The sequence below is a fragment of the Monodon monoceros genome, unplaced genomic scaffold (assembly GCF_005190385.1).
Source record: "Monodon monoceros isolate NGI ecotype Baffin Bay Population unplaced genomic scaffold, NGI_Narwhal_1 Super_Scaffold_12, whole genome shotgun sequence".
Lineage (NCBI taxonomy): Eukaryota > Metazoa > Chordata > Mammalia > Artiodactyla > Monodontidae > Monodon > Monodon monoceros.
Genome location: NW_021703768.1, coordinates 117461621 through 117486914, shown reverse-complemented (window position 1 = coordinate 117486914; position 25294 = coordinate 117461621). Strand labels below are relative to the sequence as shown.

The following is a 25294-nucleotide window of genomic DNA, read 5'->3' as shown; positions in this document are numbered from 1 at the left end:
CAAAGGATAAGTGAGATTAGCTGCCTAAATCAGGAGAATATGAGTCAAGATGGAAGGAGCCTGGATGAATGGTGCACATGAAAGAAAAGAATGTTATAGTAGGATATATAAGAAACACCTGGGTAAGATTTATGGGCATGAATATATTTTAAAAGGATGCAGATATGAATAAAGACTTCAGATAGGAGTAAAATGTTATAAACTTGAAAAGATGATTGCTAGAATAGAAAGAGAGTCCTAGAGAGTAAGAATCCTTCCTCCATCCCTAGCCACATATGCAATGCAGGTATAATCTATGGACTTAGGAAAAAAAAAAAAGCAAAATGGTCAAACAGCAATTTCATCACTCAAAGGAACTTCTCTAGCTACATAAATGAGAAATTTTAAGAAAAAGCCACTTTAGGGAGAAAATAATATATATTTAATAATTCAAGATAGATCTATCTACCCAGGTGATTCAATGTGTACTTTTACATCATCAATTGATTTTTCCTAACTTACAGTGATATAATATTCTATTACGCACACGATTTATATCAATACTAACATGAAATCTTAATGCAATGCATTATCACAGCTTGCTCCCACATAAATAAATGTTGGGTTGGCAACACCACTTGGCATCTGGCAACAGCAAGTGCCAAGTGTCTAGATACAAGTGTTAATTTTTTCCTTCCCTAATAATTTAGTAAAATGAAAGATTCCTTAAAAGGTTAGTTCATTTTGACACTATTCAGTAAGTAATAAAACATCAGGGACTTCCTTGGTGGTGCAGTGGTTAGCAGTCCACCTGCCAGTGCAGGGGACACAGGTTCAAGCCCTGTTCCAGAAGGATCCCACATGCTGCAGAGTAACTGGGCCCGTGCGCCACAACTACTGAGCCTGCGTGCCACAACTACTGAAGCCCATGGGCCTAGAGCCCGTGCTCTGCAATGGGAGAGGCTGCCACAATGAGAGGCCCGCGCACCGCAGCAAGGAGTGGCCCCCACCCGCTGCAACTAGAGAAAGCCTGCACGCAGCAACAAAGACCCAACGCAGCCAAAAATAAACAAATAAATTTATAAAAAAACAAAAAACATCAAAGTGAAGAAAATAAGTAGCTACTCAGTATAAGAAGGTATTTCAGTAAGCAAAAATATGATTACTCACTTGAGTATCAACTTAAAAAGTCACTACCCAAACGTTTAAGTTGACTTACATATTAAATCTAAATTTAAAATGTTCTACTTCCTTTCTGCACATACTCTGTGTCCTTCCTAGCTTATTTCTTGGTTATTTTGTGGCTCTGTGTTAATAAATATTTTTTAAATGATTTCTTATTTAGTACTGAATTTCCCTAGCCAAAGTTACTACAGTCCTCTATAGGATATAGCCAAACAAAGAGCAACAAAAACAGAGGCATTTAGGTTTAAATATTTTACTAAAGGCTGTTAGCCAGTTAGGATACTCAGATTCCTTAACAAGTACATGCTTAATTTGTTTTTTATTTCTTAAGACTAAAAAGAGCAGTCTTCATTTTCTGAAGTTTGAATAGCTAGGTGTCCAATGGAAAACTGCTAGAATTAGCTTAAGTCAGAGAGACTACAGGTATTTTATCTCTGAAATTAATAGTTCAGAAATAAAGTTATCCTTGGTGAAGGCCCACAATACTCTAAAATTACTAAAATTGACATTAATTTGAAAGAAGCTTCTGTTTGCTGCTGTATAGTCATTCCTTACCAACTTCACTTAAAGCTGTGTTAAAGATACAAATACATACTTATACACTTCACTGTGATTTCAAAAATCTAGAACTTCATTGTCATATAATGAATGAAATACGCTTATACATTTGTTTTACATATAATAGTTTTTAATACTTTACATATTACCTATTTTCTTTATTTCAGAGAACTCAGGTAGGACAACCACATACATTATTACCAAGTGAAGGTACTTTATATCTACAAATGAAAATACAGCAGAAAAATAACAGAGCTCATAAACGTGAGTCCTTTAAATAATGTATACACCTTGATATTCACTTGGATATTATTCATATACTTTTTTATAGTTATTTGTCCGTGTTCACATATTGACAGATGTTAAGCCATATATTCAGCATTACATGAAAGAAACTAAATATAATTCTTAAACTTCTCACTCACCAAACTGAATCAATGCTACTAAGACTTGACAGCAAACATATTTTCATTCCTCACATTACTGTTTAGCTAAAGAATTGTGAAATGAAAAATGAATGCCTGATAAATTTTTGCTACTTTAATATAATTTGCTACTTTATTTAATATAATGAAGAACTTGGTATATGCTTAAGTATTTTTGCCTACGCCAGATGAAAACGACACCTAGAAGTATGTTAGCATTTTAAGAAATCATTTTTCCTAGTAGTTGTGTCTTTTCTATTTTAAATAATATGTAAGATGATTAGCATTTGTCAGAATTACCTACCTCAATTCTGGATACACAGTAACTGTGTACCATTAAAGTACCTTTATGAATTCATACTTTAGGTGATAAAATACCCATTTTAAGGAAAATAGTTCAAGAACTAACCTTTTTGTACTCCTAAAACAGCAGGAGAGTTCTCCTGTAAAGTTCTGTCAGGTTCCTGTGGAGGTACAACCATGGCGAGTGTATGCATTGGTACACGTGGAACCTAAAAAGTCAACTCAGAAAAAAAGAATCTCAGACCAAAGAATAAAATAAAGGTCCATAAATGAAACAGAGATCCTGTTTTAGATTTTCTTCATATACCACCAAATTAACTTTTTTTGTTTCTTTAAAAGAAAAATGAAGAAGAAGGAGGAGGAGGGGAAGAAGAAGAAGGGGAGGAAGAAGAAGAAGAAGGAGGAGGAGAAGGAGAAGAAAAGGAGAAGCAGCAGCAGCAACATTATTCACCAAGCAGTAATTTCTGAGAATACTGATTGGGCAAATTCAGGCATTCTACAAGCAGTCAATGATAAGCTAAATGGAATTAATATCACTCTTGTTACGGAGAAATCCTTGCTGGTTTCAGTTATAGCTAGGAGTACAAGCCACATATTCAACTAGCCAATTTACCCTTGTTCAAATTCTATATGGGTCAAAAGAAAAAAATCCAACACATTTCCTGAATTGGTGTATTTCAGTAGTTCTCAGAATAACTTTGTAGAAAACAATTTCAGATTTCACTGAACTTTGTATACTTAGTATACTCTCTATATTCTCTCCATATTTTTAGGTAGGTTTAAAAATTACTTTAATGAATTTTTGGTGCATATATCCTGGTTTACCCACACCTTCCTGGATGACAAAAGTAACGATCTCTAGGATAATTAATATTGTCTTGGGAGGTATTAAGGGAAAATCATTCTCTTGGTTCAAGCTCATGCTTAATGTATTCATAAAAAACCAAACAACCCTAAAACCTAGTTGTAATAAAAGGACAACTTGGAATACTTATATTTATATTTGGTATTAAGTGTTTCTTTTTTTTTTTTTTTTGCAGTACACGGGCCTCTCACTGTTGTGGCCTCTCCCGTTGCGGAGCACAGGCTCCGGACGTGCAGGCTCAGCAGCCATGGCTCACGGGCCCAGCCGCTCCCTGGCATGTGGGATCTTCCCGGACCGGGGCACAAACCCGTGTCCCCTGCGTCGGAACGTGGACTCTCAACCACTGCGCCACTAGGGGAGCCCTGTGTTTCTTTTTAAACACTATTTTCAGTAAATAAGACAATGAAAAAAATTTCCATGTACTTTTGAAGAAAATCTTAAAGAATTTAGGACCAGGTTTATTCAAATTTAAAAGAGAAATAAGCTGGACTTCCCTGGTGGCACAGTAGTTAAAAATCCGCCTGCCAATGCAGGGGACACAGGTTCGAGGAGATCCCACATGCCGCAGAGCAACTAAGCCCGTGCGCCACAGCTACTGAGCCTGTGCTCTAGAGCCCACGAGCCACAGCTACTGAAGCCCGCGCGCCTAGAGCCTGTGCTCCGCAACGAGAGAAGCCACTGCAATGAGAAGCCCGCACACCGCAATGAGAAGCCCGCACACGGCAACGAAGAGTAGCCCCCACTCGCGGCAACTAGAGAAAGCCCGGGTGCAGCAACAGAGACCCAACGCAGCCGTAAATAAATAAATAAATTTATAAAAAAAAAAGAGAGAGAGAAATAAGCCCATTTTACTAAAGGCTAATTTTAAACGAAAACTCCCAATTTGAAGAATATTTATATTTACAAATAAGCTCTGTTTTACATTACCTGAGATTGATCTTGACAAGGTGGGGTAAGCTGAGACACATCTGTGGTAGGAACTGACAGAACATTGTTTGGATAATCCAATAGATAAGAAACAACATTAGTATGGCCACCTTTTGCAGCTTCAATGAGCATTGTTGAGCCATCCTGAGAAAAATTGACACCATAATTAATCATTTATTAATTTCTTTTTATAATATGATTACTAAACACATTTAGTTTCTTAGCAGCTCATATAAAATCAAAACTCATTTAAACAGTAATGAATATTAATAATAAATATTAAGCACTAAAATATTTGAAATATATTTTAATAATGACGTATATATTATTTACTTATTTTGAAGTAGAATACCTTGAGACGATGAGTAGGGTCAGCCCCATGAGCCAAGAGTAGCTCCACAACTGCCAGGTGACCTCCTGCACATGCCAACGACACTACTGTATGATCGTTATTGGCTGTAGCCCTATTCACATTGGCACCTTCAAAGAAAAATAAACAGCAATCTTAACAAAGCCAGTCAGACAATATGATTTTAAAAACTTTTTTGAAGTACAACATAGATACAAAAAAGTGCACAAATCATAAGTGTATAGTTTGAAAAATTTTCACAAAGTGAACACACTTGTGTGACCAGCACCCAGATCAAGAAACAGAACATTATCCACATACCAGAAGCCCCACTTTGTGCACTTTTTCAGTCACTACCCCACCCTCCAATGGTAACTACTATCCTGACTTCCAAACTGGTTTTAGTTTTTGAACTTTATATGAATGAAATCATACAGTGTACTATTTTGTGCCTGGCTTCTTTCGCTCAATATAATATTTTTGAGATTCATCCACATTGCTGTGCATAGTTGTAGTTCATTCATTCAATATCACTTCTAAAATGAAAAATCTAGATTAATAAATATATACAGGTTAATGTGAGCACCAAATAATACCATTGTATGTAAAGACAATGACATTTTTGATCTACTTCTAAAATGTGGCAGTATAGCCAGGTCTCAAAGCAGAGAAAACAGATTTTTTTAAACAATATTTACGAGAAATATAATTCTTCCTATTGTATATTTTAAGGGTCAGAGAGACCTGGATATGAAGAGAAGACAAAAGATTATCCAAATACATTATCAGAAAGGCTATTTAGTAAGTTGTTCAATAGCTTTGTACAATATGACCAAAAAGAAGTCTAAATGCAAAATCTTTTCTTAGCCTCTTTTTTTGGTAAATTAATTTTGATTCACGGAAAAAAAGACCTCTCATTTTTAGTTCAACTACCTTTTACAATCCCAAAAGGACTCAACTAGATGGTTAAGACTATAGCAATGGGGACTTCCCTGGTGGTGCAATGGATAAGACTCCATGCTCCCAATGCAGGGGGCCTGGGTTTGACCCCTGGTCAGGGAACTAGATCCCACATGCACGATGCAACTAAGCGTTCGCATGCCACTAAGGAGCTGGTGAGTTGCAACTAAGGAGCTCGCCTGCTGCAACTAAGACGTAGTTGAAACCAAAAAAAAGAAAAAAAAGGACTATAGCAACGTTCATTCTTCCTTCTTCCTTAATTCGACTTATTTTATGAAGGGAAAAATAAACCTAGGGGAAACTACTATTTATTTAATTTTCAAAAAGACCCAGCTGAACCTAATCCTAACTTGTATTAAAGTACCTTTGGGAAAGACGAGGCACACCAATAAACATCCTTACATTACCAACATAAGATTATTTTTAAAGTTGTTAATAATAAATTTAGTTGGGATTGTTTAGCACTTACTACAGCCTAGAAAGGCTATAATCAATGTGTTCTTATTCTTGACAAGCCTGATTATATGCTTAGCAGGGTAGTTGATGGTATGATTAGGAAAGGAGCATGAGAGAACTCTAAAGGTTATCCATCTGTTTATTACTTCTGCATGGTTGAAGTAAATAGCTTTTACAGACTAAGTTATGACATTATATAAGATATGCCTTACTTGGTAGCAAAATGTCATGTGAAGAAAATAGGCCTAATTTTATCCAATTAAAGAAGAAAGCAAGTATATTTAAAATGATAAAATCTTACACTGCATCCTTAATGGTACAAAATGTCAGAATTCTATTGGAATATACAATAGATATAAAATGTTTATTTGAATAATGTGACAACACTTGAGTGGACCTTCCTTACAGTTTAACATCCTAACCTAAGATTTTTTTTATCAGATGCCAGAGTACCTCGAACACTACACAGAGTTAGGCTGAACCAAAAGAAATTGCTGCTATTACCATCTTTGACATATACAATGACAATTTTATATGGTTCAACATAAACTGAGTTCAGCAGCATTTCACTTTTCTATAATAAATAGTCTTGAACTACCTCTTATCCATCATTTGAACTTCTTTGCCTAAATATATTCTAATAATAGAATCTCTAGAGGAATATAAAAATAATAAATAACACCCTTGTGTACTTGGTTGATTTAACTGTACCATAAACAACAGTAGCAGACTTTCTCTCCTCCACCCTTCCCCATTTCCAGCAGAACTGCCTTAAGTGATGAACGATACTGTATCTACTAAATATAGCTGGACACTTTACCTTTGACATTTCCAACTTTGGGGAGTAACCATATACTCTTTGGTTGATGAAAACTTCAAACTCAAAACTAATAAACAGGACTTCCCTGGTGGTCCAGTGGTTAAGAATCCACTTTCCAATGCAGGGGACGTGTGTTCGATCCCTGGTCAGGGAGTTGGGATCCCCCATGCCGCGGGGCAACTAGGCCCCTGTGCCACAACTACTGAGCTCGCGAGCCTCAACTAGAGCCCACGCACCGCAAACTACAAAGCCCACGTGCCCTGGAGCCTTCACGCCACAACTAGAGAGAGAGAAAAAAAAACCCACACGTGGCAACGAAAGATCCCGTGTGCTGCAACTAAGACCCAACGCAGCCAAAAAAAAAGGACCTGACGCAGCCAAAAAAAACTAATAAAGATTCCAGCAAAGTACCTTATGAACTCTGCTTCCTAATAAAATACAGCAACAAAAGACTGGAATATAATACTTATACTATAGGTAAAGTAACTTTAAAAGAAATTGCAACAGTTTAGGAACTTTTTTCAGAAGTTGTACTTTCTTGGAAATGCACACTTGTACTTTCTTTACCTTTGCTAATAAGAAACTGCACGGTGCACAAATGGCCAGCTCTCGCAGCTTTCATCAAAGGGGTTCTTCCACCTTCAGATTCATGTTCCTAGTAAAGAAACATAAAATAATCCATCAGTGCCAATTCATTAACCATCTATTTTTAACACCTAGTATCAATGACATAAGAAATAATGAAGATTTAATACTTACTCAATGCAGTCACTTATGTTACCTACCTCAATTCCTCCAAAATACAGGATTAATTTCAGTCCACATTAGATGGTGTAACTTTCTAAGAGCACGTTCAGTTTTACATACCAAACAATAAACATTAAGGATAAGACTTATGTTTAGTTTGATCCCCAAAGAGAAGTAACTGCATTTTTCTAATACTAAGGTTAAAAAGATATTTCCCTAACTATTCATCTGAACTATGAAAAAGGAACCTTAATTTTGTGAGGTGATTTTGAGGATCTCATCATATCAGAAGCCAATAAGAGATCTATCAAAGGAGAGAAACCAATCTCTGAAGAAAAACACTATGGTATTTCAGGATTAAAGGGAAAAGGAAAAAGAAAAACATACAAATGAGCTGATTATTTTTTAGAGTAGAAATTAAATGCTTGAATAGTCAAAGACAAAAGAAGCAGTCTTACAATAGTAGGAAGATTGTTATTCTTCCTAGCAAGTTTGTCCGCAAGAGGAATGAATGAGAAAACAGCTTCTCAAGCATCCTAATATCAAATGCCACTAAAAAAAGCTTGCTTGTATGGTAAGTAGTACTGCCTGTTGGGAGTACTGTGAACTCTTACTACATTCATCTAAGTATTAAAATGTAGCTGACACATAGCTTTTACAAAAAGTTCTCTCAACTATCCCCTCTTTCACTATGTATGCAAACATTAATTTCTGTTGTTCTTGTCCTCTTTTGTTACTAAGAAAAACTTGATAAAGAACGGTGATTTCTTCTTACATAACTATATCTCACTACAACTTTGGCAAACTAACAATAAGAATAGATTGTCAACCCAATGGAAACTTTAAACTGGACTGCAGTGACAGGAATTCCACTCTAAAAGAAGTTTTTTTCTTTTATCTTGATAGTGTAGAATTCTCAACCTCCCAGTTTATGTTTTGATTTTTGTTATGCATATTGATTAGACAACAATCTTTATTAACTCTAAGGTATGGAGGATGAATAACTATAGATAATGCCAACAAAATTTGGCTTTAGAATGAATTTTGAACTTATATTCAAATGTAGGTAAATCTAATATTCTGGCAATTTACTTCAAACAAAACGGAATATACATCATGAAGAGCTTACTCAGAAAGACCTAGAAAGTTGTGTCAACACACTACATGCTGGAGTTGTTGTATCAGCTACACACTGGAAAGAAACTGCTCCTTTAGCAACTGCTATTTCCCCTCCTGTCTCAGGACCTTTGTGCTTAAGCTGCTCTCTCTTCCCTGTAACACTTCTTTGTTAGCTCCTTTTCATCCTTGACTGTCTCAAGTTAAGTGTTATTTGCTCAAGGAAGACTTTCCTGAACCTTCTTGACTAGATCACTTTTCCTACTATTGACTTACAGTTCTACGAACTGCTCTTTCATAAGTTCCAATCACATATTAGTTTGTGTTAACTATTTGAGTAACATGTCCACCATTCAAGTATAAGCTTCATGAGAAAAGCAATCATGTCCATTTTTGCTTATCATTATATACCTAATGTCTAAAACAATGAAGTACTTGAACACTGTTTACCAAGAAGGAACCTAAGCACATCTGACCTCTCAAATCTTCCCTTTCATAGAAATGAAGTTTGAAGTTTAAATTTTCTACTAGGTAAATATGAGAAAGATAAGTTAATTTTAAGACTGGTAGCTAAACTTAGAGTAAGACATTCATTACCTTCATTTGATAATACATTATTACTAGATCATGGGTGGGCAATACTAATGTCACTTTTCCTTGTTTTTTCTTTCTTATCTCTTAAGCCTGGCAGTGACACCCATCAGTGCAACTAGTAGTGGCAAAGACAAAAGATTCTGAAAGCCCTGTTTAGAATAAACTTTTAAAGTAACTTTTAAAGTACTTGTTAGTTCTGTATATTTAAAATATTCCCATAGCTGTTAAAAATAAGAAATCAGAAGGTATAATCTCAAGATGCTCACTCCAAGTGAAATTTCAAAATTCAACATACTAATAAAATTTTGGAAATAAAAGGTGTTAAAAGCTGCCTATTTTATTTTCCTCCCTATAAATTCATTCCTTTGGTTCTGAACAATATGTTTGAGGAAACAGTTGATACGATACTACAACTTTATAATGTATTATAATATTTCTTGTCCTAAAATTAATAATGTATATCCCACAACACATACGATTTGTCCCAAACTATCTGACCACTGAATCCTTTTAGGATAGGAATCAAATTTGTCTATACAGTTGACCCTTGAATAACATCGGTTTAAACTGCGTAGGTCCATTTATATGTTGATACCTAAGTTCTACACTACACGATCACAGGGGTGCAGAACCCCGCACAACACGGGTAGATGTGGTTATATGCGGATTTTCCACTGCACAGGTGGACGTCCCAACCCCCACGTTGTTCAAGGATCAACTGGCTACTTACTTATGAATGTTGGATTTATTATTTCAGCCAATATTTATTCAATATCAATAAAATTTTAGGATACGAATTATGATTATTTCCTTCATAAACACAGAAAATTATTTTTCAAGGCTACAAACTTAGGTATTGTGCAATTTAACCTTTTTTCTTTCTTCTTTTTGGAGAACAGCTAGAATAATATAGGGATTATCTATTCCTTGAACATTTGGTAAAACTCACCTATAAATCCATCTGGGATCCTCTTACCTTCATTAGGTGGATGGTTTTGAACTACTGACTCAGTTGGTGAAATGGTTGTTTTATTGAGGTATACGATTCTAGAATCATTTTTTTTTTGGGGCCACGCAGCGAGGCTTGTGGGATCTTAGTTCCTCGACCAGGGATTGAACCTGAGCCCTCGGCAGTGAAAGCACAGAGTCCTAACCACTGGACCGCCAGGGAATCCCCTTGAATCATTTTTGATAATTTATATTTAAAAATCAGTATTCATTTCATCTAAGTATTCAAACTGATTGTTCATATTGCCTTATAAATTTTAAAGTTCTCTACTATATCATATAGTTATAACTCCCTTTAAGTTTCTATCATATACCTTTTGCCCTTTTGAAAAAAGCTGGGCTTATTTTATCTGTTTCAGAATTTTTTAAAAATCAGCTTTTATTTTGCTGTTTATCCTTATTTTTTCTTTTTTTAACTCTATTTTTTGTTGTTTACTATTCTATTAACTTTTTAAAAACTTTATGTCCTTCCTTCTTTGTGCTGTTGTTCTTTTACTAGCTTCATTTACTTTCATTATACACATACACACACACACACACAATTTTCCTTCTAAGGACCACTTTAGCTGTATCCTCTCACCCAAGTTTTGATGTGTAGTTTTGGTGATAACATCTATTTTGCAATTTTTACTGGGATTGCCTTTTTAACTCATGAATTATGTAAAAGTATTTTTCCTCATTTTCTAGTTATATGGGATTTTTAAAATAAGGTCTTATTGTTAATTTGTAATTTTAAAAAGACAGAGATCAGAGAATGTAGTTCATATGATTAAGAAGTTTGTTTTAAAGACTTTTTTGTGGCCTAAAACATGCACCAGATTTACACATATTCAATGCACTGGAAAATAGCATATTCCATATTTATTGGGAACAAAATGGTAGCTCTCTATTTATAAAAGCAAATTTGATTTTTCTATTCTTAACAATCGCTTTATGTATTTGATCTATCAGTTTCATAGAGAAGTGTGGGAAAAAATCCTATCACTACAAATGTAGAGCTGACTAATTTTCTTGTAATTCTGTAATTTTCTATTTTAATTGGAGGGTAGATGTTAGTTACTGATTAGTAATTGTTATACTAGCTGGAGGAGCATTTATTTATCTCTAAAAATGATTTTGGTTTAAAATTCCATTTTCCCTGATATTAATATTGCCTTACATAACTTTTTCCATTACTTTGTCAACCTTTCCCTGTCATTTTTTTTTAGATCTTTCTCCTGAAAACAGAATTTGCTAGATTTTGATTTTGAATCTAATTCAAGTCTGTGCCCTTTTAACAATTAAGTTCAATAGGTTTATATTTGTTCTGATTAATAATATTTTTGTAAAAAAGAATCTTTAAAGTTATTCAGTACCTGATTCTTCACTCCTAAACAATGCAAGGATTCTAGAATGGCTTTTGAACTTTCTAACATATCCTGCTGAATTTCATACTATTGCTGTCTACATTTTTAGTACTACTTTCGTTTTAAGCATAAAAATTTAGGATTTATACTCACAAATTCGTATTTATAGTTTACCAATTTCTGTGCTTACCGTAGCTTCCTGCATCCCACGCCTTCCTCCAGGGTTCTTTTTTCTCCTTATTGATGTACATAACTTTTAGTAGTTCTTTTGGCAAGGGTCTGAGGTGGTAAACTTTTATTCTTTGTAGATCTGAAAATATGCTTATTTTTCCTTCTTTGGAATGTTCGTTGAGTATAGAATTCTATATTGTGTTATTTTCTTCTGGTTTTTTTTGGGGGGAGTGCTGCGTTGGGTCTTCGTTGCTGCGTACAGGCTTTTTCTCTAGTTGCGGCGAGCGGGGCTACTCTGTGTTGCAGTGTGCAGGTTTCTCATTGTGGTGGCTTCAATTGTTGCAGAGCACGGGCTCTAGGTGAACGGGCTTCAGTAGTTGTGGCACGCAGGCTCTACAGCGCAGGCTCAGTAGTTGTGGCACATGGACTTAGTTGCTCCGCAGCATATTGGATCTTCCTGGACCAGGGCTCAAACCCGTGTCCCCTGTGTTGGCAGGTGGATCCTTAACCACTGTGCCTCCAGGGAAGTCCCTCTTATGGTATTTTGAGAATACTACTCTCCATTGTTTTCTGTGATTATTTTTGTTGATGAGAATCTACCATCAAAAATTTAATTGTTTTTCCTTTGAGAATAATTCATTTTTCCTCCAATAGCTTTTAAGATTTTTCTTTATCCTTAAAATTCTGCAGTTTCATTTGTTCTGCTTAGCAATTATTTTTCAATCAAGGATTCATGTCAGGTTTCAGTTCTAGAAAATTCTCCATCATTATCTCTTCAAGCATTGCCCCTGCCTTCTATTTCTAGCCTCTCTTTCAGGAACTTCATATATATATATATATATATATATATAGTCAAATACATATATGGCCTCTCAATTTCTCTTTCATATTTTCCATCTCTTTACCTTTGTGCTATATTACCTATTTTATCATTTGATTCATTAATTCTTTTTTCTTTTTTTTTTTTTTTTTGCGGTACGCGGGCCTCTCACTGCTGTGGCCTCTCCCATTGCAGAGCACAGGCTCCGGACGCGCAGGCTCAGCAGCCATGGCTCACGGGCCCTGCCGCTCCGCGGCATGTGGGATCTTCCCGGACCGGGGCATGAACACGTGTCCCCTGCATCGGCAGGCGGACTCTCAACCACTGCGCCACCAGGGAAGCCCTGATTCATTAATTCTTTATTCAACTGTCCAATATACTGTTTATCCTATATATTTAGTTTTTATTTCCACAATTTTTTCTCCTGAAAGTTTGTTTTATTTCGTATCTATCTGTTCTTAATTCATAATCATCAGCTTTTGTTTCATTGCCTCACATTGTTTTATGGCTATTGTTCATAGTTTAAAATAAGCATGCTTAAAATCTTTGATTCAAGTCTTTTATTTCAATTTCCTTGGGCCTGTACTCTCCTGTGCTGCTGCTTTTTGTTTGCTTGCATTTTGACTCTCTCTCTTCATGTAGATTTGCTCCTGAGCTTTATAATTTTTTTAGTTGATAAAGCTCATTTTGCATGGGAGTTGTTTTTTTTCTTTTTTTTCCATCCACAAACTTATCCCTTCTCATTAGATGGTCTGAAAGTTACCTCAGTCCGGCCCATTTCAGAAGTAGCTCTTTCTTTGGCAACTTAAGCTTCTTATGCCATGAAGTTATTTCTGTTCTTCTCACTAAATCAAATAATGATGCCCTCCAAGTTCTTAGTTACAATGTTGTCTTTGCATCTTCTCTCTATGGAGAACAATTTGCTAATTTCTGACTGCGACTCTGGGCAGTTGCTTGGAGCTTTTTTTCCATGCTGCTTCATAGGCTGGGCAATAAGACTGTACCTATTGGCGAGTTCCATGTGAGATGCATTCAGTCCCTATTCCCTTAAAGATGATGAAATTCCAGCCCCCAGCGCCCATTTTTTTTTAGGTTTAATTCTCCTTGGGCCTACAGCTTCAGCTGTGGATCCAGTGTCCATTTCTAGTCCACAGAGTTCGTTGGTCTTGTTTCTGAGTATAGCTATATATTTTTAGTTTAGTTTGTTTTTCTCCCATATTTTATTTATTAGATCTATGTACTTGAATGATAGAGAGGTTTCAAAATATACTAACAGTGACTTTACTTTCTTGACTGGAAGTCATTTGTTACTTATATTTAAACAACTTTGAGATAGAACTCATTCAACATACAATAACCTAGAAAGAAAGAACTTGGCCTTTAAAAAAAAAGTGTATTAGGAGTTTTGTGTATTGCACAGTTTTAAGAATCAATAAAAAATTGATAAAAGTTTTCCAGCTTTAAGTAGTAAAGTTTTAAAATATGTATATACGCTACTCCTTAATAAAAAGTTATTTAAAAAGCGGGAGGTCCTATTTAGTTTATTAAGGTAAATTAATCAACAGTTGAAACATATTTATAAGTGGATAATCAGAGCTCATGAGCCTGCTAAAATCTTGTCCATAAAAAATGCACTGCAAAGTTCTGGTTCCGATGCATAAGCATTATGAGAAAAAAGGTGCATTTTTTTTCTATTTGGCTTTAGATAACAAAATTTAATTTTAGATTTAGGCTTTTTTTCTTTAAAATAATTTGATTTCCTTTAAAACCACAGTCCTGGGCAACCAAGATATATATCAAAGATTGTAACTATATCACAGAGTCGGTGTTTCTTGCAGTTGAAGGAGGACACTGTCTAGGGGGAAGCACCAGAATCAGAGGAGAGGAGAGGGAGACTGCTTTATACTATATATGTACTAAAGGATTCTTACACTCTCCCCTAGGGGATATGTTCTTCCAACCCACCACTGTATATTAATCATTAACTTAGTGATCTGTTACTGATCAGATTCATATCCCTCAGCAGAACTGAGATGGAAAAAGATTAAGAGGCACCGTTTTAGGGTTTGTGTTTAGCTCAGTTTCTAAAAACCACAAGTAACAAAGACAAAAACCAAGCCTACTCAGTTTGGATGAACGAAGAATGATAATAAAGCAAAGGCTGGAAAAGAACAGAACTCAGCAACGATGCAGAATAATCTACAGACTCTAGCAATGTCTCAAAGTGTGGAATATAGAGGACTTATGAGAATCTCCTGGGATATCATTTAAAATGCAGACTCCCCATTTCAGATCTGCTGAATCTGAACCTCTAAAAGTGGGGCTGCAAACCTCAATTTTAAAAAGTATCCCAAGTCTTGAGACTTACAGCTAGACAGACAGATTTAAAATCACATTTTCTTTAACAAGTCCAGGGAGAAAAAAATAACTTTATCTGAACTAACACTCAGCTTTACATTCTTGATAGGAGCCACAGCTATTACATAAACTGAGTAAAAGTTTACATTTTCACATAGTATTTTGTGAAAGAAATTTATTTACTTTCTTCAAAATAGAATGAATATATAACAACTTCTCATTCCAAAAGCCAATAAAAAAGATACTTAATAAGCATTATGGTTAAGAGTGGCTTGACACTGAAAAATTTATTTTAGATGGCCTAAATTAATTGTGAAGCAATCACAACTTATTCCTAATTTAAAAATTAAGCACTGCTCCTGAGTATAAACAAATCTCTCTGGATTACAATGGATATTAAATCTGCTTGACTTTTAAAAGCATCAGGCACAAATTCCACACATTTTTTTTCAAAAGAAATGTTTGTTTATCAACAAGTATTCACCTTCTTAAAAGACAATCTTAGAACGAGGTTACACGAGAGGATTTTAAGAAGAAAATTTTAATTTTATAGAAACTAGGGCATGAGCAATATAGTAAATGTTTCACTAAAATGTTTTGTTGTTGTTGTTTGTTTGAGGATTATATAGAAAAAAATCCAATATATCACCCTAAATCTGAGTTTCAGATTTTTGTTGAACAAAGTTGAATACAAAGGGCTTTATGACTGAGACTTTCTCTCTGGGTTATCTTAACTCTCTCAATAAGGGAGAATGCAAAAAAACTATCTGAATAAGAAAATCTATTTTAACCTAAGAGATTTTTTTTTTTTTTTTAGGAATACCACATAAAAAGAATACTAAGGAGGCAAACCACTAGTAATGTAAATCTCTTTTTATTGGAATTTCATAATCTTTTTCAATCAAAGAGGATTTCCTTTGTCACCCAACAGGGTCCTGGAACTTCTTGACTGGAATTCAGATATCTAGAGTTCTGGTTACCTACATCATCTATTCTTTATGTAGTAGCTTACAAGCATCAAAGGCCACCCTCACCTGATGCTTGGCCGGATCTATGCCCTCCAAAATAGTCTTCATGTCCTCCTGCTTGTCCTGTGAAAGGAAAAAGAAGAACTCACGGATCTTATTCCAAAAACGAAAATCACATTTGGCCATGAAGACCTTGTGACCAGTACTTCAGGTGCTGGGCTTTATTAACTCAGGATCTTCAACTAAAAAGATTCTCATCTGTAGAGACCATAATCTCATGAACAGAGTATGATTTTTAAGTATGATAATATGGTTCTCTACCAATATAACTTCAATATAAACCTTAACATACACAGACCTAATTCTGCTAAAGTTTTTGAACTCATGCCTTTATCTCCAAATACAACTAAAACCACAGAAAATAGAGCAGTATCTTAATATCTAACCAAGGAAAATAATTAAATCAAAAGATTTGCGAATATCAGAAGCTGAGAGATAAAAGTAGGAAAAATACTGTAAGAGATTAAATAGTTCTGTAGTACCTCCTCCCCCCATTATAAATGCACTTAGTGCTCACACTTTTCAACTAAAACAGGAGACTTGAAAGAACTTGAGAGATGGAATATCTGTATTTTATCTAGATCTAGTCTCCAGACAGGGAGAAAGTACTCAAAGATGAGACAGGGAGATGGTTGAAGAAACAGTAATAAGAATTGCAATCACTGACCAGGATCAACTATATCTCCAAATAAAAGAAACGTGGCCTAGAGAAGGCTTCACCCTAAGTCACTCCTACCTCCTACCCTGGATGATATGCTTACCCTAAGGGGATGCATGCTCCTATGGTAGAGATTTGGTGAGAAAGTATTCTGAGTCAACTCTATGATTTGAACAAGCTGACTGTTAAAGTTCACTTCTCCCTTCCTCAATCCCATATGATTTTCAACAAAGACAAGCTCCATTCTAATAAGAATAAATAAGCACAAAGTATCCAACACAGAACCTATTAAGAAGTTCCTACAAAAATGGAAACAAAATTTTAGTCAAATGTTCCCTTGTACTTTCAAAAATATTAAAGACAATATGAACGCTTTAACTAGTGGAACAAAGTGATATAACAGCAAGAGGAAACTTAAAAGGGAGTTGGGGGTACTTCGCTGGTGGCACAGTGGTTAAGAGTCTGCCTGCCAATGCAGGGGACATGGGTTCGAGCCCTGCTCCAGGAAGATCCCACATGCCACGAAGCAAGTATGCCCGTGCGCCACAACTACTGAGCCCGCGAGCCGCAACTACTGAAGCCCATACACCTAGAGCCTGTGCTCTGCAACAAGAGAAGCCACCACAATAAGAAGCCTGTGCACTGCAATGAAGATCCAACGCAGCCAAAAATAAATAAATTAAAAAAAAAAAAAAAAAGGAGTTGGGGGACTTCCCTGGTGGCGCAGTGGTTAGGAATCTGCCTGCCAATGCAGGGGACACACGTTCGAACCCTGGTCCAGGAAGATCCCACATGCCACGGAGGAACTAAGCCCGTGTGCCACAACTACTGAGCCCGCACTCTAGAGCCCGTGAGCCACAACTACTGAGCCCACGTGCCACAACTACTAAAGTCCGCACACCTAGAGCCTGTGCTCCACAACAAGAGAAGCCACCGCAATGAGAAGCCCGCGCATTTCAACAAAAAGTAGCCACCGCTCGCTGCAACTAGAGAAAAGCCCGTGCGCAGCTATGAAGACCCAACGCAGCCATAAATAAATAAATAAATAAATTTATCAGGGAAAAAAAGTGAGTTGGAAGAGCAGAAGATACTAAGTAATGATGAAACCATGAAAACCACATTAGAAGCAGCAACAAGTATACAGAAAAAATAGTGGATGGGCTTAAGAAAGAAACAATACAGAGGAAAAGGACAAAGAAATGAAAAGAATCAGACATAAAAATAATAAGGGAGATTCAATATGTGGATAATAAATGTTCCAGAAGAAAACAGAACAGAAAAAGAAGTATTCAAGGCTGTAATAGAAAAAAACTGGAGAAGGATGATGAGGAGAAAGAAAAGGAGAGGGGAGAGAGGATGAACTAAAATCTTTAAATAGAAAGCACTCACGGTTTTCCAGGAAAAACTGTTATAAAATAATAAACACCAAGACACATCCTGGCGAAATCATAGAGGTTTAAGTATAATGAAAGAATCTTATGATAATCCGGGCAGAAAGGAAATCACTTACATATAATGGGGAATATTCTAGCAGGCTTTGGCAATATTTAATACCAGAAGACAGTAGAATAGAAGGCTTAGAATTTTGAGGGGAAAAAACAAGTGATTCATTAATTTTATATTTGGCTACATTCATTTATAAATACAACATAAAGTAATATCAAAAATGCAAGCACCTGTGAACTCTTTTTTGGTTGAGGAAAGTAAATTCAAAACAAAATACCAGTATCAGCCAGCCAAAAGGTGAGTCAAGTTCAGGAAATCAGGAATTCAGAGTCTACATAATATGAAAAACTAGTAAGGTAAACACTGAATCCACCTAAATATACAGTTAAACAACTTTGAGAAGTAATAGGGTCATAAAACAGAATGTAAATGTTATAAAATCATGACAATGTAATAATAAAATAACTCATGAAAATCCTATGGTGAAAGACACATTAATCTCCTCTTCAGAATGGAGTCAATAAACATTGTCTAAATATTTGATTTTTTAAAAATCAGTTTTTTAAAAGAAATTAACAAAATATTTCAAAATTTGCATTTGTAAATGATGTCTGAATAAATACTTTTCCAGGAAGTAACTTTATACCTGTGTTTTATATAGTTCAACAATTAGTTCAGCAATTAGTGAGCAGCTCATAGGGCTACTTGGAACACAGGGATTTTTTTAGATAAAAGAAACATGGGGACTATGATCAGAGATTAGAAAATTAAACCATAAAAAAAGGAAGGAAGGAAGAAGGAAAGGGAAGGGAGGGAGGGAGGGAGGGAGGAAGGAAGGAAGGGAGGAAGGAAGGAAGGGAGGAAGGAAGGAAGGGAGGAAGGAAAGAAGGAAGGAAGGAAGGAAGGAAGGAAGGAAAGAAGGAAGGAAGGAAGGAAGGAAGGAAGGAAGGAAGGAAGGAAGGGGAAATCTAACCCATGTTAATGAGAATATAAGAATCAGGAGACCTCAATTGTTAGTAGAAGTATAGACTAGTTCAGCATTTTTGTACAGTTTCGCAGCAGCTATCAAACTTTTAGATGTGGACCCTCTGAAAACTGGCAATTTCACTTCTAGGAATTTATCCCTATAGATATATTCACAAAAGTAGCAAAAATACGTAAATCTGCCTAACAATATTTAGTGCAGTACCATTTGTAATCTTTAAAAATTATAATAACCCAGTTGTTTATGAATAAATAAATGATTAATAAATTATATAGAACACTGGGTACCTGTGAAAAAGAAAGAGAAATCTTAGGAATTGACAGAAAAACATTATATTAAAAAGAAAAAATTTCAGAACAGTATATGTGGTAACAAATCTATTCATATAAAAAAGACATATAGCCCACATACACAATATATATATGCTTGAGTGTATAGAAATGTTTAGAAAGACACACAACATATTGCTTAAATTAAAAAAAAAAATCTTACAAAAGAGGATATAGAAAAGAAATAGAAATCCTCTATTTCCTAAGATTTAATATAGATAACAAACTGATCCTTCAAAATTTTTGTTTCTTTTAAGGTAAGTCCATATCAAATCTAATTTCCAGGATTAAGAACCATAGGGTGCTAATGTAGCCATGTCCAAATCACCCAGTTTCCACTAGCTCAACTATTCTAGGAAAACGCCCCCCAAAGTTCATTTGGCTAGAACACAGTCTAAGAAAAGCAACAAGGGTCAAAGAGCTTACTTCATGGTTAGGGAGGAAAATCAGTGATAGACCAGTACAACATATTCAAGGGGCGCAATTTACTCAGTGCAGAAGTGCTTCGATTTTCATTCCAACATTAAAAATAATAAACCTTTAAAAGTTATGATCGGGCTTCCCTGGTGGCGCAGTGGTTGAGAGTCCGCCTGCTGATGCAGGGGACACAGGTTTGTGCCCCGGTCCGGGAAGATCCCACGTGCCGCGGAGCGGCTGGGCCCGTGAGCCATGGCCACTAAGCCTGCGCGTCCGGAGCCTGTGCTCTGCAACGGGAGAGGCCACAACAGTGAGAGGCCCGCGTACCGCAAAAAAAATAAAAATAAAAATAACTGATTTGCATAGGACCAACTATTACTCAATATGGCAAAGACCCAGAATTAGCAACACTGTGTGCCCACCACACTTCTTTAGGTTGGTTCTATTTATTTTCTTTGATCTACTGCATCTAAAGCAGATTTATTATGAGCTTAAAGAAAGAATCCATGTCCTATCTTGTCCTTGGAAAAACCTCTCCATCTTCCACCCCTATTTTCAAGGTGGCTAACATCTCAAAGTAAAACAGTATTTCTAAATTCCTTGTCTCTCACTGGGCATTACCTATGCATACTTGAAAGCCAAAGCTGAAAAAACAATCCTAAAGAAAGGAAATTTTGAAAAGTTTGAAGGCATATGAGAAGAGGATGTAACAAAAGTTTATTCTGCTACTCAAAATAAAGTTTAACCAAAGGAAAAGAAGAATAAATTCATAATTGAACAATTCCAAAGATAACTGGAGAGATTTTATTCTTAAGAAAATAGTTTACTTACAATAAAAATCCATGTTAAGGAAACTTTTCCTACTTCTTTGACAGTATTTAAGTAGGATAAAATACTGATAGTAAAAAGACAGGGTGGGAGAGATATGATTTAGCATTATAATGCCAAATTATTCTTTACTGGGATGGCCTTACCACATTACTGTGTTTTCTAGGGATTAGTAACTTTTATCTATTAAAATATTTTATAGTAAGCTAAATTTGCTAATTATTAATTATAAATAATGCCCAAAATTAAGTAATTTAAGATACATTTAATATACCCAAAGATTTTAAGAGAGAGAATAATTTGTGTAACACATCATTATTATTAATTATGACTCACACCTTAAAATTTCATTTTCTTCAAGCATCCCATAGCACTTCACACATTCTTGGGTTAAGTACTCATCTAGTCCATCTGATACCTCCAAAAAGGTAGCTAGTTAACCTGTTCTTTAAAAATCATAAAATTAGACTTCTTAAGCCACATCATTAAAGATCTTCTGGTCCAAACCCCTCATAAAATAAAGGAAAGGGGGGAGATGAGAAAGAAAAACAAAAGAAGGCTAGGGAATCTAAGTGATTTGCCCTAGGACACCCAGCATAGCCGAAGAAAGAATATTTACAGGACTTGGGTAAAACAGTCCAGAAAATAACACTACATTTTATTTTACAGATGAGAATATTGAGGCAACTATTTACTTATAGATCAGTGATCTGATGGCTGTGATGAAAATTCCAGTGTCTTGTTTAATGCTCAGTAGCATCTCTAATGTTGAGTTCTTTCTAAATAACTAAGTGTAGCCTTTGTCACTCATTAGCCCTCCATTCAGATACAGGATTACAGGATACCTTCCACAGGTATTTCTTCCTTTTAGTAGATTTACTTTCAAATAGCAATGAAGGCCTGTAACATGCTAAAGTGGGTCATAAAAAATTTTTATGTGAACACAACTAAAATATATTTACCTTCTCTAATATCTATGTCAGTTGTTTATTATGGGAAATACTACTTGAGTTCCTCTTCTAGACATGAAAGGCCAAGGAGCTGTAGAGAAGGAAGGAATACTAATTTACGGGATTTATATATCACTCTCCCTTTCCAACCTTAGCTTTGTTGGCAAATACATGTGAAGGAAATTCCACAAATATTTCTTTTATCTCAACAAATATATCAACGTTTTAGTGCTGAAATTAACATGCCATGAAGAAAAGAGAAAGATTCCATCATCTTTACAAATGGTTTGAAAATCAGAAACACCACCAAATCAAAGCAACTCTGTACAAACTTCAAGTTATAAGTAAGTACTAGGGATGTATTATACAACATGATACATATAATTAATACTGCTGTATGTTATATATGAAAGTTGTTAAGAGAGCAAATCCTAATAGATCTCATGACAAGGAATAAATTTTTTTTCTATTTCTTTAATTTTGTATATGAGATGACAGAGGTTCCTAAATTTATTGTGATTATCACTTGTGATTATCACAAGTTAAACTTATACAGTATTGTATGGCAATTATATCTTAATAAACCTGGAAGAAAAAAATAAAACAAAATAAAAAACAACAAAAACTCCTAATATATATATATATATATATATATATATATATATAAAACAGAAAAACAAAACAACACTGACATGTTAACCAACACTGTTGCCACCTAAACATCCTATCATTAGGGCGTTTGGAAACTCTGACCTGATGCAGTCATCTTTCATAGAGATGGATCATCTCTATAACAATAACATGGTTGGGCATGGAAGCCAGGAAAACACAGACAACAAAGTAAGTCAAAATTAAAAGCAAGCAAGAGAAAAAAAGAAAGAAGCAGAGTAGGGTTTTACAATCCAAGTTATACTATTGAATAGTTAACTATGCAAATTCTCCACCTTGAACATAAAAGTAATAGTAAAGAGGGGGCTAGAGGACTGTGGTAAAAGAAATCAAGCCATATAAATGCTTTAGCTGAAGTAAGCTATCAAGATACAAATAAGAATGAAATATTAAAACTCTGCCTTTTGGTCTAAAGACCAGTAAATGGGGAGAACAGCCTAAAGTAATAATTATACAGGACACCAGGACAGTGACTCAAAGACAATGGAACTGAATCAACTTCAGTTTTTGTTTTTTTTAATATTGCAGATGTCAATTTTATTTTTATTTATTATTATTTTTGGCTGCGCCTCACGGCATATGGGATCTTAGTTCCCGGACCAGGGATTGAACCCATGCCCCCTGCAGTGGAAGTGTGGAGTTTTAACCACTGGACCACCAGGGGAGTCACTCAACTTCGATTTTTAAATGGTGTTTATTGGTTATTTCTGGTCAAGCAGTTCAATAACAAATTTGTAAGGATACATAGTATACTCCTTTTCAGAGAAATAAGATTAGTTTCCAAAGGCTGGTTTATTTTTTTCTTTTTTTAAAAATTTCTTTTAGATTTTAAGTATACTACAGAATGCTAATGTGTTTTAATACAAACTTTCTTACAATGGGTTTACATCATATTATACCTGTAATCACACCAAATACTAAATACTAATTTGGGCCCAATAAACAAAAGATGCTATGCAGAGAAAGAAAGTACATAAAGGAATAATCTTTATTTCAATATATAATGATTCCCATTACAGTGGTAACAAGAAGTACAACTATATGGAAGACATAGATTAGGTGATTTGTTCAAGGCTCTCTGCTTATTCAGTAGTTAAAATGATTTTGCATGTTAAATAGGGAGAATTTTCAAAAAGAACTCTGGAATTAATGGACAATTTTTTATTTCATTTAATTTTTGATTTCCAAAAGGAACATTTTAAGTGGCTTATTTAAGAAAACTAATCTAGTCCAAAGGTTTTTAATAATGGATTATTCAAATTTATGCAATTATTACAAAGGTAGACAAGTTACATATCAATCCATAACCTTCTAAATATGATAGATATTAAGGGTTTTTTTTTACTGGAAATATCTAATATTTTTTCATTTTAAATATTTTTAAAACAAGAAAAAATAAAATTGCAAATAACTAAGTTTCAAATGAGAACATGCACATATTTTGAGGATCTACCTGAAAATGCTCAAGTATACTATCAGTTCTGGTTGTGGATTTTAAAAAAAGCATTAAATAAGAAACTGTCTAGATTTCCTTTAAAACTAAGTTCTAAACTATACCTACTACACATGTAGAATGAAAAGCCTTAAAACCTCTCAGTTTCATCTCAGGAAACAATATAAGAAATCCAAATTGTTGCATTACATTTTTATAAAATTGTAATTAATATCCTAACTGATTCTACAGAATATTTTTAAAAATGAGAGACAACAACTTTTAAGCTCTTTAAAAAAATATATAATAACAGCCTTAAATTGTGGCAAAAGTTAAGCTCTAAAAATCTAACAAAGCATGGTCCAGATTGTGTTTCAAAGGCTGACTTGTGCGTTCTTATTTAAAACCGAAGGTAAAAATAGTTCCCCCCCAAATGAAGGTTCTCAGCTAGCCCACGAAAACAAACAAACAAACAATTTAATTTAAAGAACTACCCAACCTAGACATCAAGAATACATCTATGGGATGCCACAAATGGAATACATCTCCACTCCACGCAATGGGAGCATAGTCTTCCAATTCCAAACCACTGGAGGAAATTACTAGAGTCCTAAACAGATACTAGGAGGTGACAGAAAAGAATGAAGGACAAGAAAGGTGCTACTGTCTTTTTAGGTCCAGCTAGCAAGAATTATCAGTCATTTTCTTCCTCAGGACTCAGGGACTGATCTGCCTGCTTTACTTACTTCTTGTTTTTCACTAGGTCTTTTGTTTCCTGCCTATGGCTTATAGTAAAGTCTGAAATTATTTATACGTTTTAAATATCAAACTTACTATGCTTTTCCATACTTTCCACATTTTCTATAAAGAACAAGAACTGCTTTTTACAATCAGGAAAATAACTAATATTAAAATTGAAATATCTCTCCACAGATAGCAAAAGCATAAAATAGGAATACATTTTTAAAGTGAAAAATGTTACACACATGAAATTATTAAATCTAGCAGTATTTACAACAGTGAAAAATAAAAAGCAAGTCAAAAGTTCAATAATAAGTGAATGATTATGGCTCATCAACTTGATGGAATATTATGCACAAGTTATAAATATACAGAATATGTAGCAAAATGGAAAAGATTATGACAGAACACACATTCTGGAAAATAGAAAACAACTGTACTATACTATGATTATAATTACATGTATATATGAATGCAAAGACGGTTTGCAAAAGAGAAAAAGTTACGTTAGAATAACAGTATTACCTTTGTACTTAAGGTAAATATTTATCTGAGCCATTTTTTAATCTTATATTTTGAATGTAAAACAGTATGGTAAATTCAAATCTTTCAATCTGCTTATTTATGAAATTCTTCTAAGGAATTTTAATCACAATTTACCTAATTCCAGAAAACTATAAAAATAAAAAATAGAAAACAACTATTTTGTTTTCTATTTTTAAATGCCCTTTGTTTTAAAGGGCATTTAAAAATATTTCATAACAAATTTTTAACTCTGTCAAAAGTCACTAAGGTTTTGCTATACTTTAAAGTGCATTTAACAG

General features: G+C 34.7%; 1 protein-coding gene across 12 annotated transcripts in view; it reads right to left on the bottom strand.

Annotated features, from left to right (window-relative positions):
• The window catches only part of LOC114893208 (ankyrin repeat and KH domain-containing protein 1), a 122741-nt gene that overhangs the window by 48334 nt on the left and 49113 nt on the right, over positions 1-25294 (bottom strand). For 6 of the 12 annotated variants that reach the window (XR_003792849.1, XR_003792850.1, XM_029218831.1 and 3 more), the window contains exons 11-15: positions 16022-16078; positions 7395-7482; positions 4595-4722; positions 4243-4386; positions 2557-2659 (exon numbers count right to left, since the gene is read on the bottom strand). Coding sequence is in view for 10 of the 12 variants with exons in the window: in XM_029218831.1 (XP_029074664.1) it covers positions 2557-2659; positions 4243-4386; positions 4595-4722; positions 7395-7482; positions 16022-16078 (520 nt within the window). In the remaining 2 variants the exon portion in view is untranslated. Of the gene's footprint in view, positions 1-2556; positions 2660-4242; positions 4387-4594; positions 4723-7394; positions 7483-15777; positions 16079-25294 lie in introns of those variants that run through there. The other 6 variants (XM_029218833.1, XM_029218840.1, XM_029218834.1 and 3 more) reach the window with 2 other exon arrangements.